A 14,852-nucleotide genomic window follows, 5' to 3' on the forward strand; every position below is an offset into this window, starting at 1 on the left:
CTAGACAGGTCAACTAACTTACGCCATTGGACATGCAAACACACGTTCATATCTTTGAAAACTCACAACTTCGCATGCAGGGGGCTCACTGTATAGCGAGACACGTGCTTTGTGGTCTGGTACAGCATTGGGCTCTTTGCATACATCACCTCCTCAAGACAGTCCTAAGAAGGAGGTACTCTTCCTGTGGCACAGATGGAGACATTAAAGCTCTACAGAGGACAGCTTGCCACAACCATGCAGTCGGAAAGCAGCAGAACAGAGTTTCTAACCCAGGTGTTCTGATGCTCTGTCCCTTCGCAATCAGTCAGAACCGGTATGAGGACTTTCAGGCTATTCTGTGGGCCTCCTAGCAATTTTATCTGCAGTGGGCGCTAGTGAAGCAACTTAGGATGGACGGACGGAGGTATCCTCCTAGACCGCCAACCTCAGTTCAGCCACACTTGGCAGGTGACCAGGGAAGAACTGGGAGGATTGACGGTCTGGGACAGGCCTGGAAGAAATCCAGTGGCCAGCACAGATTTGTGGGGTTGGGTCACAGGTCAGCGACCGATTCATGCTTCACAGACCAGCCCAGATGAGTCATCTATTGTTTTAAAGAGGAGACAAGCAAGCATGGATTAAATAAATCAGCAGAGGCAGACCAGGTCAGACATGGGGCAGGGAAATATCAAACTGACACGGGTCCTTCCAGACTGTTGCTTAGCCTTCACCAGACAGGGCGCTTGCCTAAGAGAGGAGCCCTGTCGGTGGTGACAGAGCCCCAGGTGAGTGTGTGTATAGTGGGCCACCGAGCTCAGCAGGCAGTCGCAGGGACGTCATCCAGTTACTGCCCCTTCCTCCCGGTGCTTGGATATACACCACTGAACTGGCCGTGCGGCCCTGACCGGTCATGGCCTTACAGAAGCAGCAGCTGTACACTGATGAAGCCACATTACCTCTCTGGGCATCATCTCCTCCTTCCGTCACATTCAGACCAGATGACAACTCAGAGCTCTTCTTGGCCTGACGTCATCTGGTTCCCTGAGGGACCAGAGGCCTGGCCACTGGTGAGTCCCTCAAGGGTCCCTGTGGGGTTCTGCTCACAACAATGCAGTGAGGGCCATATGAGTGATGAGAAACCACTGCCGCGATTCCCGGGGCACACAGGCAGGGACCTGCAGCTTCAAAAGGTATGAGGTCACTCCTCTGGCATTCAGGTTCATCTTAGCTGGGATGGGGTGCCTGTGATCTCCTGACTAATCAAAACTGAAGGTGTTATCCTGACCTGATTATTCTTTTTTTTTAAATCAGCATTTTTAATTTTTTATTCATTTTTTAAAATTTCTTTAATTGGAGGCTAATTACTTTACAATATGGTAGTGGTTTTTGCCATACATTGACATGAATCAGCCATGGGTATACATGTGTCCCCCATCCTGAACCCCCCTCCCACCTCACTCCCCATCCCATCTCTCTGGGTCATCCCAGTGCTGAAGCCCTGAGCACCCTGTCTCATGCATCAAACCTGGACTGGCGATCTGTTTCACATATGATAATTTACATGTTTCATTGCTATTCTCTCAAATCATCCCACCCTCGCCTTCTCCCACAGAGTCCAAAAGACTGTTCTATACATCTGTGTCTCTTTTGCTGTCTCACATATAGGGTTATCGTTACCATCTTTCTAAATTCCATATATGTGCATTAGTATACTGTATTGGTGTTTTTCTTCCTGGCTCACTTCTCTCTGTATAATAGGCTCCAGTTTCATCCACCTCATTAGAACTGATTCAAATTATTCTTTTTAATGGCTGAGTAATACTCTGTTGTGTATATGTACCACAGCTTTCTTATCCATTCGTCTGCTGATGGACATCTAGGTTGCTTCCATGTCCTGGCTATTATAAACAGTGCTGCAATGAACATTGGGGTACATGTATCTCTTTCAATTCTGGTTTCCTCAGTGTGTATGCCCAGCAGTGGGATTGCTGGGTCATATGGCAGTTCTATTTCCAGTTTTTTAAGGAATCTCCACAGTTTTTTAAGGTTCTCCAGAGTGGCTGTACTAGTTTGCATTCCCACCAACAGTGTAAGAGGGTTCCCTTTTCTCCACACCCTCTTCAGCATTTATTGCTTGTAGACTTTTGGATAGTAGCCATTCTGACTGGCGTGAAATGGTACCTCACTGTGGTTTTGATTTGCATTTCTCTGATAATGAGTGATGTTGAGCATCTTTTCATGTGTTTGTTAGCCATCTGTATGTCTTCTTTGGAGAAGTGTCTATGTAGTTCTTTGGCCCATTTTTTGACTGGTTCACTTATTTTTCTGGAATTGAGCTGCAGGAGTTGCTTGTATATTTTTGAGATTAATTCTTTGTCAGTTGCTTCGTTTGCTATTATTTTCTCCCATTCTGAAGGCTGTCTTTTCACCTTGCTTATAGTTTCCTTCATTGTGCAAAAGCTTTTAAGTTTAATTACTGACCTGATTATCCTTTCTGCTTCTTTAGATATGTCAATGCTTTCAATTTCATCAGCCTGGAAAAACTCAAAACCTTTGAAGAATTCTCACCGAATGGCCTTTCCCTGCTTGATGTAAGTAACAGAATTAACTTACTCAGCACACCCTGGGCAGCCCCCCATGCAAACACAAACCCCAACTGTCCGGTTGCTCTAGGTTACCAGGGGCCAGTCATCAGTGGTGGCTAAAATGACAGTTCCAGGGGAATGACAAGACATGGGACATACAGAGCTAATTTGAAAGGAGTTCTGTAGTCTGAAGATGACCCAGAGCTCACCCCAGGGCCCAAGTCTTTGGCTGGGCATAACCTTAGGAAACGTCCTTGGGTGTTTCTAAACATCTTGGCTATCAGGGATGGAAGCCTGCTATCACCACATCAAAACAACTCAAAACTGTGCGAGGGGCGGGGCCTCCCCTCTGAGATCCTGGAGGAATCTCCGAGACCTCTTGCACCTTCCCACAAACTTTCCAGAGCTGACCAGCCAGGCTCCCACCCAGCTGCACAGAGAGAAGCGATCCACACAGCCCTGGCTAATAAGAGGCCTCAACTCACCTGTCCCTTTAAAGGTCTGGACAAGGGGCTGAGAGATTAAGGGGAGGAGACAGAGAGCTGGACCAGAGCGTGGTCTCCAGGGACGCAGCCACTGGATCCCAGGACCATCCATGCTCACAGAGCCATGACCCAAAAAAGGCCTGGAAAGCCTACTGTGATGAGAAGGTGATGACCTCAAATGCTGTGGTCATGACTGGAAAATGCCCAAACCCTTCAAACACACCAGATAGAGAGGGAAAGATGACGTGAACATTAAAAAAAAAAAAAAAAAAATACAAATAAGCTGTGACTACAAAGGCAAAGTGCTGGAAATGTTGCTTTGCTGCTTAGAATGCTGATTTTAAGTCCAAGGAAATGGCACTGAATAAAACATGCAAGATTTCTTTGACCCTTAGCCCTCCCAACCCTGATGCACAGGGTCCTAGGGCAGTATCCTTGCTTAGGTTCCTCCCTGATAGTCAAGGACACACACACAGCCACGTAAGAGACCCAAAGGGTGGCAGGAACTACATGTGGGGTCCACTCACTGGAAACACCATTTTGATAGTATAAGGAGGATCCTGCGTAAAACTCAGTGCTAAACATGACCCAATTAGTAAACGGAATTGCTGGAAACTATAACTCAGTTCAGTCCCGTCGTTCAGTCGTGTCTAACTCTTTGCAATACCATGGACTACAGCACACCAGTCCTCCCTGTCCATTACCAATTCCCGGAATTTATTCAAACTCATGTCCAGTTGAGTTGGTGATGCCATCCAGCCATCTCATCCTCTGTCCCCTTCTCCTCCTGCCCCCAATCCCTCCCAGCATCAGAGTCTTTTCCAATGAGTCAACTCTTCGCATGAGGTGGCCAGAGTACTGGAGTTTCAGCTTCAGCATTAGTCCTTCCAATGAACACCCAGGACTGATCTCCTTTAGGATGGACTGGTTGGATCTCCTTGCAGTCCAAGGGACTCTCAAGAGTCTTCTCCAGCACCAGTTTGAAAGCATCAATTCTTCAGTGCTCAGCCTTCTTTATGGTTCAGATCTGATATCCATACATGACTACTGGAAAAACCATAACCTTGAGTAAATGGACCTCTGTTGGCAAACTAATGTCTCTGCTTTTTAATATCCTGTCTATGTTGGTGATAACTTTTCTTCCAAGGAGTGTCATTTTATTTCTGACAAAGTGTGGCCCATTGGAGAAGGGAATGGCAAACCACTTCAGTATCCCTGCCTTGAGAACCCCATGAACAATATGAAAAGGCAAAAGGATAGGACGCTGAAAGATGAACTCCCCATGTCAGTAAGTGCCTAGTATGCTACTGGAGATCAGTGGAGAAATAACTCCAGAGAGAATGAAGAGATGGAGCCAAAGCAAAAACAACACCCAGTTGTGGATGTGACTGGTGATGGAAGCAACGTCTGATGCTGTAAAGAGCAATACTGCATAGGAACCTGGAATGTTCCAAGGCAAATTGGAAGTGATCAAACAAGAGATGGCAAGAGTAAACGTCGACATTTTAGGAATCAGCAAACTAAAGTGGACTGGAATGGGCGAATTTAACTCAGATGACCATTATATCTACTACTGTGGGCAAGAATCCCTTAGAAGAAATGGAGTAGCCATCATAGTCACCAGAAGGATCCAAAATGCAGTACTTGGTTGCAGTCTTAAAAACGACAGAATGATCTCTGTTCGTCTCCAAGGCAAACCATTCAATATCACGGTAACTCGGAAGAGTCTTAAACCTCCATAGAATCTTCAAGAAAGAAAATTAAATTGTGTCTTTATTATTGCTCGCTCAGTTGTGTCCAACTCTTTGTGACCCCATGGACTGTAGCCCCAGGCTCCTCTGTCCATGGGGATGCTCCAGGCAAGAATACTGGAGTGGGTTGCATTCTGTTTTCCAGGGGATCTTCCTGACCTGGGGATCAAACCTGGGTCTCCTGCATTGCAGGCAGATTCTTTATCACCTGAGCCACCAGGGAATCTTTACATATCATTGCCAAGTCATCTGCGCAATTAGCTGAACATATTTATGCAATAGTTTGCATAAAATAGCATAAAAGTTGACTACGAAAAACGCTTACCTGTTACCTGCAATTTTCTATTTTGATTATATTTGCTTTCTTCACCTGCAGGAAGAAGGGTCTCTGAGTCACTGGACATAGGGGCCTCTTGTAATTGACAAGGTTTAGACTGGCCAGTTGGAGAAGGCAATGGCACCCCACTCCAATTCTCTTGCCTGGAAAATCCCATGGACGGAGGAGTCTGGTAGGCTACAGTCCATGGGGTTGCGAAGAGTCAGACACGACTGAGCGACTTCACTTTCACTTTTCACTTTCATGCATTGGAGAAGGAAATGCAACCCACTCCAGTGTTCTTGCCTGGAGAATCCCAGGGATGGGGGAGCCTGGTAGGCTGCCTTCTATGGGGTCGCACAGAGTCAGACTTGACTGAAGCGACAGCAGCAGCAGCAGACTGGCCGCTATGGAGAGAGTGCTCTGTCCTCACAGGGAGGGAGGCCAGATGCTGGAGTGACCTCAGACACGCATCCCAACATCACGAAACCCTCTGGCTCAAGCAGGAGCTGTAACTCTCCCTTCTTCCCTGCAGGACTACCAGCTGGATAGTGGCACCCTGCTGGCCTCCCCCTTGCTGAAGCGCTTCACCTGGGCAGAGAGCAAACCCAAGGCCTCACTGAAGTGAGTAAGGAAGCCGGGGGCAGGGGGCTTTGCTCACTTTCTAGAGGGGCAGGAGGGACGTTGCCCAGGAGGAGGGTTTCATGGCCATACTTGAGGGCTACCTGCCCTTCTAAACTACAGTGTCCAGGCTGTGCAGAAAGCTGTTTTCCCTGGAAGGACAGTAAAGAGGGCATGAAAACAGATGTATGGACGCGGCTGGGGCGGAGGGAGGAAGGAGAGAGTGGGAGGCCTGGAGAGAGTAATGTGGAAACATACATTACCATATTTAAGATAGAGAGCCAATGGGAATTTGCTGTATGACTCAGGGAACTCACACCGGGGCTCTGTGACAACCCAGAGAGGTGGGATGGGGAGGGAGGTGGGAGGGATGTTCAAGTGGGAGGGGACACGAGTAAACCTATGGCGATTCATGGTGATGTTCGGTAGAAACCAACACAATCATTTAAAGCAATTATCCTTCCATTAAAAATAAATAAAATTTTAAAAAATCATAAAAAAAGAAAGAAAACAGAAAAAAGCAGACACCTGAGCACCATGCTCTGGAAAGGAAGAGTGGGATTTGAGAGAAGACAGAACATTCCAGCAAAGAAGGCAGTCCAAGCACATGAAGCGCAGTCTTTCAGCTGAAAGGAGCCCGACGTCCTCAACTGTGAACAGCGTACAGTCCGGACCAGAGACCTGTCCGAGGGGGCGGGGAGAGAACGCACACCCATTACCTGCCGGGGGCCTGCAACAAGGGGACAAGAAGGGCCCCGGAACAGTCGTCCAGTCCTAAGACACACCATCCTGAGCCCCCAACTCTTCCAAATGAAGGCTCATTTCCTGTTGGAGCCCGCTTTCCTGCCTCCATCCGGCAGCCAGTGACAACACTGTCAGAACTACCAGGGCCCTCGCTGCACTCTGCCCGGGCCGGCTCCTCTCCGTGCTCCTCTCTGCCCAGGGACATTGCTGGACAGGGCAAGGGCCACCAGATTTGCCTTCCTTTCCTGGTTCAAACATCTGCCCTTGACCCTCCCTGCCATGCGGAACCGTTCTGCCCCTCTTTTATCTCAATCAGGGATCTGCAAACTTCCCCCACCCATCATCTTTTCATTTGCGCTTATTTAAACAGAGTTCCCAAAACACTTGGGAGAAGTTGGGCCTCCTTTGGTAAGCAAAGGACCCGAAAATAAGATTTAAAGTGAACAAAGTCTTCAGTTCCTCCACAACACAGGTGGAGTGCTCCCTTCTCTTTTCCTCAAACTCTCAAGCACCCCTTGTTTTCCATACAGTTGAAGAGCTAGGAGAACAAGAGTACTTGGGGGTGGACCTGTTTAAAAAGGGAACCGTGCCTAGGGAAGTCAGGTGACTTTTTACATCTTTCATGATCAATACTTTTGGTGGAGTTGAAATGCTGTTTTCATTCTGCATTTGTGTAGTTTGGTGCTGTGTTCAGAGTTAAGTGTTTTCAGAAAAGTATGTTCTGCTTGTGTTCTTTTACAGTCTAAATTCTGACTGCCGAGAAGTTTCTATTGTACGAAACTTCACTTAGATGGTTTTTCTACTGAATGCAGACCATTCGTAAGGGGCCAGTGATAACCGCTCAACTCTGCCACTTATAAAAGCAGCTGATAGACGAACAATAAAATGCAGCTGTGTCCAGTGAACCATACTCACAAGAGCCGGTGGCCTTGGCCAGGGAGCAAGTGAAAATAAGCTTCACCTCATCAGACATCAGGGCAACGCAGATCACATGAGACACCTCTTCACCCCCACCAGGATGGTTTGAACCAGGGACATGGTTCTAGAACTCCGGTCCTCACTAACCAGAGTCAGTGTTGGTAAGGACGTGGAGGAATTAGAACTCTGGATGCTTGCTGGTGGGAATATGAAACACTGCAGCCACTTTGGAAAACAGTCTAGCAGTTTACAGAGGAAAACAGTCCTCAGAAGGTTAAATAGAGCTACTCTGTGAGCCAGCAAGGCAACTCTGTAGGTATATATATACCCCACAGAAACGTATATGCAAATATTCATAGCAGCACTGTTCACAAGAACCAAAAGTAGAAACAACTCTAGCGTCTATCAGCTGGTGAACGGATAAATAAAATGCATATATCCTTACAAGAGAATATTTGTCGATCAAAAGTACGAGGTACTGATAGGCAGCTACAACATTGATGAACCTTGAATTAAGTGAGAGGAGCCAGTTGTATGATTTCATTTATATGAAATGCCCACAGTACACTTTAAATAGGTATATTGTACAATGTGCAAGCATGCCAATAAAACTATTGTTTTTTAAAAAAAAAACAAAAACCAAACAGGTGGCCAGCTCACAGGCTAGTTTGCAGACCCTGATGTAAACCAAAGGGTGTCCACAGACACCTCTGAGCAGTGGGGCCCCAGCTCATCAACCACAGAGGACTGGAGGGCTGGGAACGCTCCCTGAAGGACACCTGGCACACCTGTGTCCTCTCCGCGGGCACCCAGGGACCCCAAGCCCAGTCCCGGGCAGGTCACAGGACATGGAGTGAGTGGGGGGAAGCGGCGCCCACGTGTTCTTGTTTCCTGCCTTGAAACACTTCCAGACCTTTGTGGAAAAAAAATGAAAGCCATCCATTGCCTGCTCCACTCCGAGACCAACATACAGAACATGGTTCAAAGGCCGGGTGCACCAATCTCGAGCGAAACGGCCAGTGGCGGGCAGGGTTCTCACTCCCACCGGCGCTGCTGAAACCATCAAACACGGAGGACCAGACCGGCTCCCCACCCCACGCGGACCCAACCCAGAAGCCTGTCTTTTCGCCCTGGCCAGCAACACACTGCCTGGCACCGAACCGAACCGAGCGCTTCTCTCCTCCGGAGCACAAACTTGAAAGGGAGAAACTTACTAAGTTTCTGTAGCACGTCCTAGGCGTCGCTCCAGGCGGCTGCAACAACTTTGCACGAAGTCAGTGGCTCAGAATGGAAGAAATGGATCCTCTTGCAGTTCCGGAGGCCAGACGCCCCAGAACGAGGTGTTGGCAGGACTGCACCCCAACATGAGGCCCCCTCCCCCACAGGACATCCCGGCCAGCGCCTCCTCCAGCCCTGCCGCCCCTGGCACTCCTCCTCTGTGGCCGTGGTCCTGCTCCTCCTGCAGGTGCTGCGATGCTCCCGCCCGGACACGTGGGATTGGATTCAGGGCCCACCTGGGCGATGCAGGAGGCGCCTCCTCTCAGGATCCTCTCTTTTAATCGCTGCTCTCCCCTTAGAAGATGTTGTCCCCAGGTTCAGCATCTTTCAGCCAATCCTAGGCACTAATGGACCCGCAGAGGGGAGCGCTGGACCCAAGCCTGGGAGCTGTTTTCCACCAGGAATTCTGGATTTGTTTTAACTAATCCCACCCTCCATCCCTGGCCACTGGACTGACCCCCAGCTGGTGGAGGAGGCCGTGGGCAGCTCCAGACACCCCAGCCTAGTTCGAGGTAGGACTCAGCAGACATTCACTCTGGATGGGTTTGAACAAGTGTTAGTCCACCAGTCTACTGCAACTCTGTGATCCCATGGGCTGTAGCCCACTCGGCTCCTGTGTCCATGGGATTTTCCATGCAAGAATACTGGAGTGGGTTGCCATTTCCTTCTCCAGGGGGTCTTCATGCCTCAGGGATCGAACTCAGGCCTCCCACGTTGCAGATTCTTCACCGACCAGGAAAGCCGCTGGGCTTGAACAAACGGCCCACTAAAGAGTGGACTTCAGTGTTTCCAATAAATCCATTTTGTACAATTGATTTTTTTCTTTCTTTTCTGTCTTTAGCTTGAGAGTAACCAGTAAGAGTAAGGAGTCAGGCCTTTCTGACCTCAGCAGACCCACGTTTTGCCACGCCAGCTGTGGGCACCTGGGAACAGGCCACCGCCGGTTCACCTATGACCACTCGGAGCTGGAGAGGAAGATTTCCTGCTGCTCGCCTCCCCCCGACTACAACTCTGTGGTCCTGTACTCCACCCCACCAGTCTAAAGCCCGATTCTGCACAGCCTTCTTTCTAGAACCACGTGTGTATTTATAACCCCCAGAAAACTAGCTTTTGCCAGTATTATGCGTATAGAAATCGACACCTTTTCCTTTCCACAGGAGCCGGCTGCTCTTTTTGTTTTTTTAATAGTGCTTTTGTCTCTTTTGACTAACAAGAATGTAACCCCAGATAGAGGAATAGTGACAAAGAGCGCCACTGCCAACCCTCGCAGGACTCAGTGGGGAGAAGAAATCCTGACCCCGCCCTGGACTTGCCCCTCCCCCGGCCCCGGAGACCTCCGGGCTCCAGGTGGCTCAGGACACACACTGTCACCTGTCACTGCAGCTCGGACTCTTTGGGCCAGCAACGCCTGTGCTGTCAAAGGCGTGGTTCTGGGGTCTCCAGCAGGCTGTGTGTGTGTGGGGAGGGAGAAGAGATGGGGAGAGCACACAGGGCAGGGGCAGGGACAGGGATTGGAGCTGCACCTTGTGGGGAGGGAGTGGGCAGAAGACAATGCCACCAGTCCACCTTGGAGAATCCATCCAGGGAGCAGACAGGACGGAGGGGTGATGGGAGGTTTAAAAAAAAAAAGCCAAACATAATTTTTGGAATTATCAAGCAGATTGTAAAACCTTAGGTGGGCTCACCCCAGTGAGTCTAGTCTGTCATGTCACCTGTTAGGCTTAAAGCCACGTTTTCACAGATAACGTCCGCTTCTATTTTGAGTATTCATATGTAGTCCAGACACTTAACTCACTTCTTTGTTCTAACATGTTTCAATTAGTAATCAAAGGAAGCTGAGAAGGGCAACAGTCTTGTGGAGGTTTTCTCTAGACCCAAACTAGGATAGATGGAGAAAAAGGGAAGGCGAAGTGAAAACCCCCTCTCTGCACCAGACCAACTGCCTGAGACCGAGGGGACTGGAGGACAGGAAGGCAGCCACGTGTCCTTATTCAGTGGGGACCTCAACTCTCTCATGCTCGTCTCCTGGACAGAAGAGCAGTAACCAATGTCTATGAAGCACTTTATGCTCCTTAAGGAAAAAGATGCTGTGTGATTTGTGCAAGATGTTTCTAGAACTGGGACTCAGGATATTAGTTAATGAGCCGTCAGTAAGAGAAGAGCCTCTTTTCATCTACTTTGGGCCCTGCCTTGGGTCTGAGTTGTGACCAAAATTGGGACAGGGTACAAAAGGGCGCCCATTTCTCAGGGCCAAGAGGCCCTGGGTCCGCCACCATCTCTGCGTGATGCTGTGTGTTTAGGATGTGTGCGCACCTTCTGGGGCCAGTCAGGCCACAGGGAATCACTGCTCCTGGTGGAGAGGAGGATGCTTACCTTGATGCAGGTGATGTAACCCTAGAACCTGAGACAAAAGTGATAGGCCTGGACATCCTGCCCTGGCCCAGGGCGGGGGTGGGCGGGGAGCAGAGCGGGGCAGGTGGAGGCGGGGGCGGCCAGAGTCTCATTTTAAGGCACTTGGTGTGAAGAGACGGGAGAGCTGGCTCGTCCCCAGCCAGAGAGCTGCTCCCGGGGTGGTGGTGGGAGGGGGCCTCTGCTGGAGGAGCCACCAGCCAGTCTCCACCAGGAGCCATGTCCAAACAGCACGGGACCAGGGACCAAGGCGGGGAGAGCCTTGATCTTCCTCTTCTTTACCAGCACAAGAGCACCTGTGACCACTGGCAAGAGTAGCAATCAGGTAACCGGGAGGAGGTTAAACAGGCAAAATATAAGAAGCTTCAAACTGAGTCTCTGGATTTTTCAAGTCAGTTAAGGATCCAGCAATTAGGGAAAACAAAAACCTTAGCTATACATGTATCTTGATTTCAGTAATCCGTTCTTTAAGAGGCCTTAGTAATACCATCTTTCCAAAAGACAATCTGGCTTCCTCAGAGACTCAATGGAATCAGAGACTCTGTCTAGCAGTCCAGCTCCATCTGGGGTCTCAACAGAGAACAAAAACGGGAAAGCAGGAGGAAAGACGCTCTCCAGTGGGAAAGGGCTTGTCACAGGTAGGTGCGCTGAAGCAGCACAGAAAATTAAATCACTAATGAATCAATGGTATTATTAGACCCATTTGTCAATTTTGACAAAAAAGGTTGGCATGAACAATTAGGGGGCAAGGACCCCCTTTCCAGGACTTGTGAGATCACGTAACCTGAGTATGGTGGGTGGGAGGGGATTGGAACCACGCACAAGCTTGTCTCTAGTTATTCTCAGAATGACGCTCAGACCCGAGGAGCAAGCGTGTTCAAAATCCTGATGAGGTTACCTTCGGATGTCAAACGGGAAAAAAACACTTGTTGGCCTCTTTTCACTGATTAAAGGAGGAGCACACCTTTGACTGACAGTGATGGAAACTATATGTATATTTGTGTGTGTGTTGTGCAGAACTATTTAAGGAAACTGGAATTTTAAAGTTACTTTTATACAAACCAAGAATATATGCTGCAGATTATAAGTGAGACAGTTTTGTCCTACATCTCTAGTCACTATGAATGTATTTTGTATGTTATCTTCATATAATAAAATTAACTTACAAAAACATCCATATATTTCCCATTTTGTGTAAAAATGAATAAAGGGGTCTTGGTTTTCTTGGGGCTGTTGAGGGGGGACAAGCATGAAAATGCTCGTGAAATACCAGTTGCTAAGCCAGCACAAGAAAGAGACAGCAAATGCAGCTCAAGACAGGCACAGATCATCCATCAGCCCAGAGTGGCTGTATTAACAATCAAGACACAAACAGTATAACAAGAGAGAAAAATGCTACAGATGAAGTTGTTTGCAAAACAGAGATAGAGACACAAACATAGGGAAGAAATGTAAGGACACCAAGCCGGGGGAGGAGAGGTGGGGATGAACTGGGTGACTGGGATTGACACATACACACTACTGATACTACGTGTAAGAGAACTAACGAGAATCTATTGTAGAGCACAGGGAACTCTGCTCAGCTCTCTGTGATGACCTAAATGGGAAGGAAATCCATAAAAGAGATACGTGTGTGCTGTGTGCTGAGTCGCTCAGTTGTGTCTCTTTGAGACCCCATGGACTGTATCCCACCAGGCTCCTCTGTCCATGGGATTCTCCAGGCAAGAATACTGGAGTGGGTTGCCTTGCCCTATCCAGAGGAAAAAGAGATACATGTATATATATATATAGCTGATTCACTTTGTTGTACAGCTGAAACAGGACACTATAAAGCAACTATACTGCAATAAAATTTTTTTTTAAAAATCTAAGGTGAACACAATCACAAGTAAAATGTACAGACTAATGGTGAGTGCTGGCTACAGATCAAAGTTCCCTCAATTAAAAATGAGGCAGGCTTTCCCAAACAGTAATATTACCATAACGAAGAATGTGTTTGTAAAAGATGCTTGCTCCTTGGAAGAAGTTATGACCAACGTAGACAACATGTTAAAAAGCAGAGACATTACTTTGCCAACAAAGGTCCATCTAGTCAAAGCTATGGTTTTTCCAGTGGTAATGTACAGATGTGAGAGTTGGACAATAAAGAAAGCTGAGTGCCAAAGAATTGATGCTTTTGAACTGTGGTGTTGGGAGAAGACTCTTGAGAGTCCCTCGGACTGCAAGGAGATCCAACCAGTCCATCCTAAAGGAAATCAATCCTAAATATTCATTGGAAGCAATGATGCTCAAGCTGAAACTTCAATACTTTGGCACCTGATGCGAAGAACTGACTCATTTGAAAAGACCCTGATCTGGGAAAGACTGAAGGTGGAAGGGGACGACAGAGGGAGAGAAGGTTGGATGGCATCACCACTCAATGGACATGAGTTTGAGTAAACTCCAGGAGTTGGTGATGGTTAGGGAGGCCTACTGTGTTGTAGTCCATGGGGTCGCAGAGTTGGACATGACTGAGCAACTGAACTGAACTGAACCGTGTGTGTTTATTAGAGGCTATGTGCAGGAAATCATACAAAATAATTAGGCAAAATCCAGAGACACAAGAATTTCCATAAGAAAAGGACACTAGCTAAGTACTCAACTTTGTTTTGTGGGTTACATCTTAGAAAGAGAAAAAAATTAGAGAATCACTAATAGACATAGAATAAGCAACCACCACGTTGTCTTAGTGCTCACACCATCACCTTCCTAATGACACCATGAGCAAACCAGATTGGAGAAACATTTTCCAGGAAAACAAGCCTACTTTCTTTGGGATAAAAGCAAGAAAGGGGGATAAATGACTAATCTCAATTAGCTGAAGAGGGCAAGAAGCATTCTGAGAATCCGAAATCCTTTTAAAATATTACTGGTTTTCTTGACACAGAAGTCACTCATTTAGGCAAACAATTTGAAGAATGCTCAAGGAATTGGTGTCATGTCATAGTTTAGAAGTTTTCTCATGACTTTAGAAATTTACAGTACACTTGGGAATAGTCTTTTTTTTCTCTTTACTCCAGCAGAAGGATGGCCCAGTAAGGTTTATTGAACCGTTCAGTGTTAAGCATGTTATCAGACTTTTGGGTTCCAAAGGCCAGGAAATATTTCAACAATCTCCTGGGTTCCAACACAGGAATGACTAGCCTTCTGTTTTTTGAACTCAAGACATCTAAGAGAAAACAAACCAATTAGATGCCACAAAGAAGGTTCTATTTCTTGATCCGGGTGGGGTAGCAGGCGCACTCATTTTGTGATCACTCACTTGAGCCATCCACTTACTTGCAAACCTGTGTTTGTGAAGTATTCTTCGATAAAAGATATGCAAAAGGAAAAAAAAGATTGACTATCACAACTTTTCACAGAAGAAAAACCCATTTTAAAAAAAGTAAGGGCTTAGCCTCAGACTCTAACACAGCAAGTGAATTTTCTGTGCCAGCAATTATTCCAAGTGCTGAAAAAAAATAAGGAAAACCATTTAATTTTCAGAACCCAACACGATAGGTACCACAGTTTTACCCTTCACATTAATGGGAAAACTGAAGGAATCATGAGAACTTCAAAATCCCCTGGTGACATTTTCCTACCTACCAGCATCTGCACCCACACACCGACTCAAAACACTCGCTGGTGCACTCTGACCCCAACCAAACTCAACCCAAGGGCATTGTGCCAGCACCTCACCACCCCCACCACCACCACAGGTCATTTCTGTCTTGTATTGGTT

The 14,852-nt window shown here is 47.5% G+C and overlaps 1 protein-coding gene across 2 annotated transcripts in view; it reads left to right on the forward strand.

Moving 5' to 3' along the window:
* FLT1 (fms related receptor tyrosine kinase 1) overlaps positions 1-12,187 on the forward strand; it is a 207,153-nt gene extending 194,966 nt beyond the window's left edge. For both annotated transcript variants that reach the window (XM_052649905.1, XM_052649906.1), the window contains 3 exons: positions 2,489-2,573; positions 5,655-5,743; positions 9,522-12,187. In XM_052649905.1, coding sequence (XP_052505865.1) covers positions 2,489-2,573; positions 5,655-5,743; positions 9,522-9,723 — 376 coding nt within the window. In that variant the 3' untranslated portion in view covers positions 9,724-12,187. The remainder of the gene's footprint in view (positions 1-2,488; positions 2,574-5,654; positions 5,744-9,521) is intronic.
* The last annotated feature ends 2,665 nt before the right edge of the window (positions 12,188-14,852 follow it).

Source organism: Budorcas taxicolor, chromosome 12, assembly GCF_023091745.1.
Source record: "Budorcas taxicolor isolate Tak-1 chromosome 12, Takin1.1, whole genome shotgun sequence".
NCBI lineage: Eukaryota > Metazoa > Chordata > Mammalia > Artiodactyla > Bovidae > Budorcas > Budorcas taxicolor.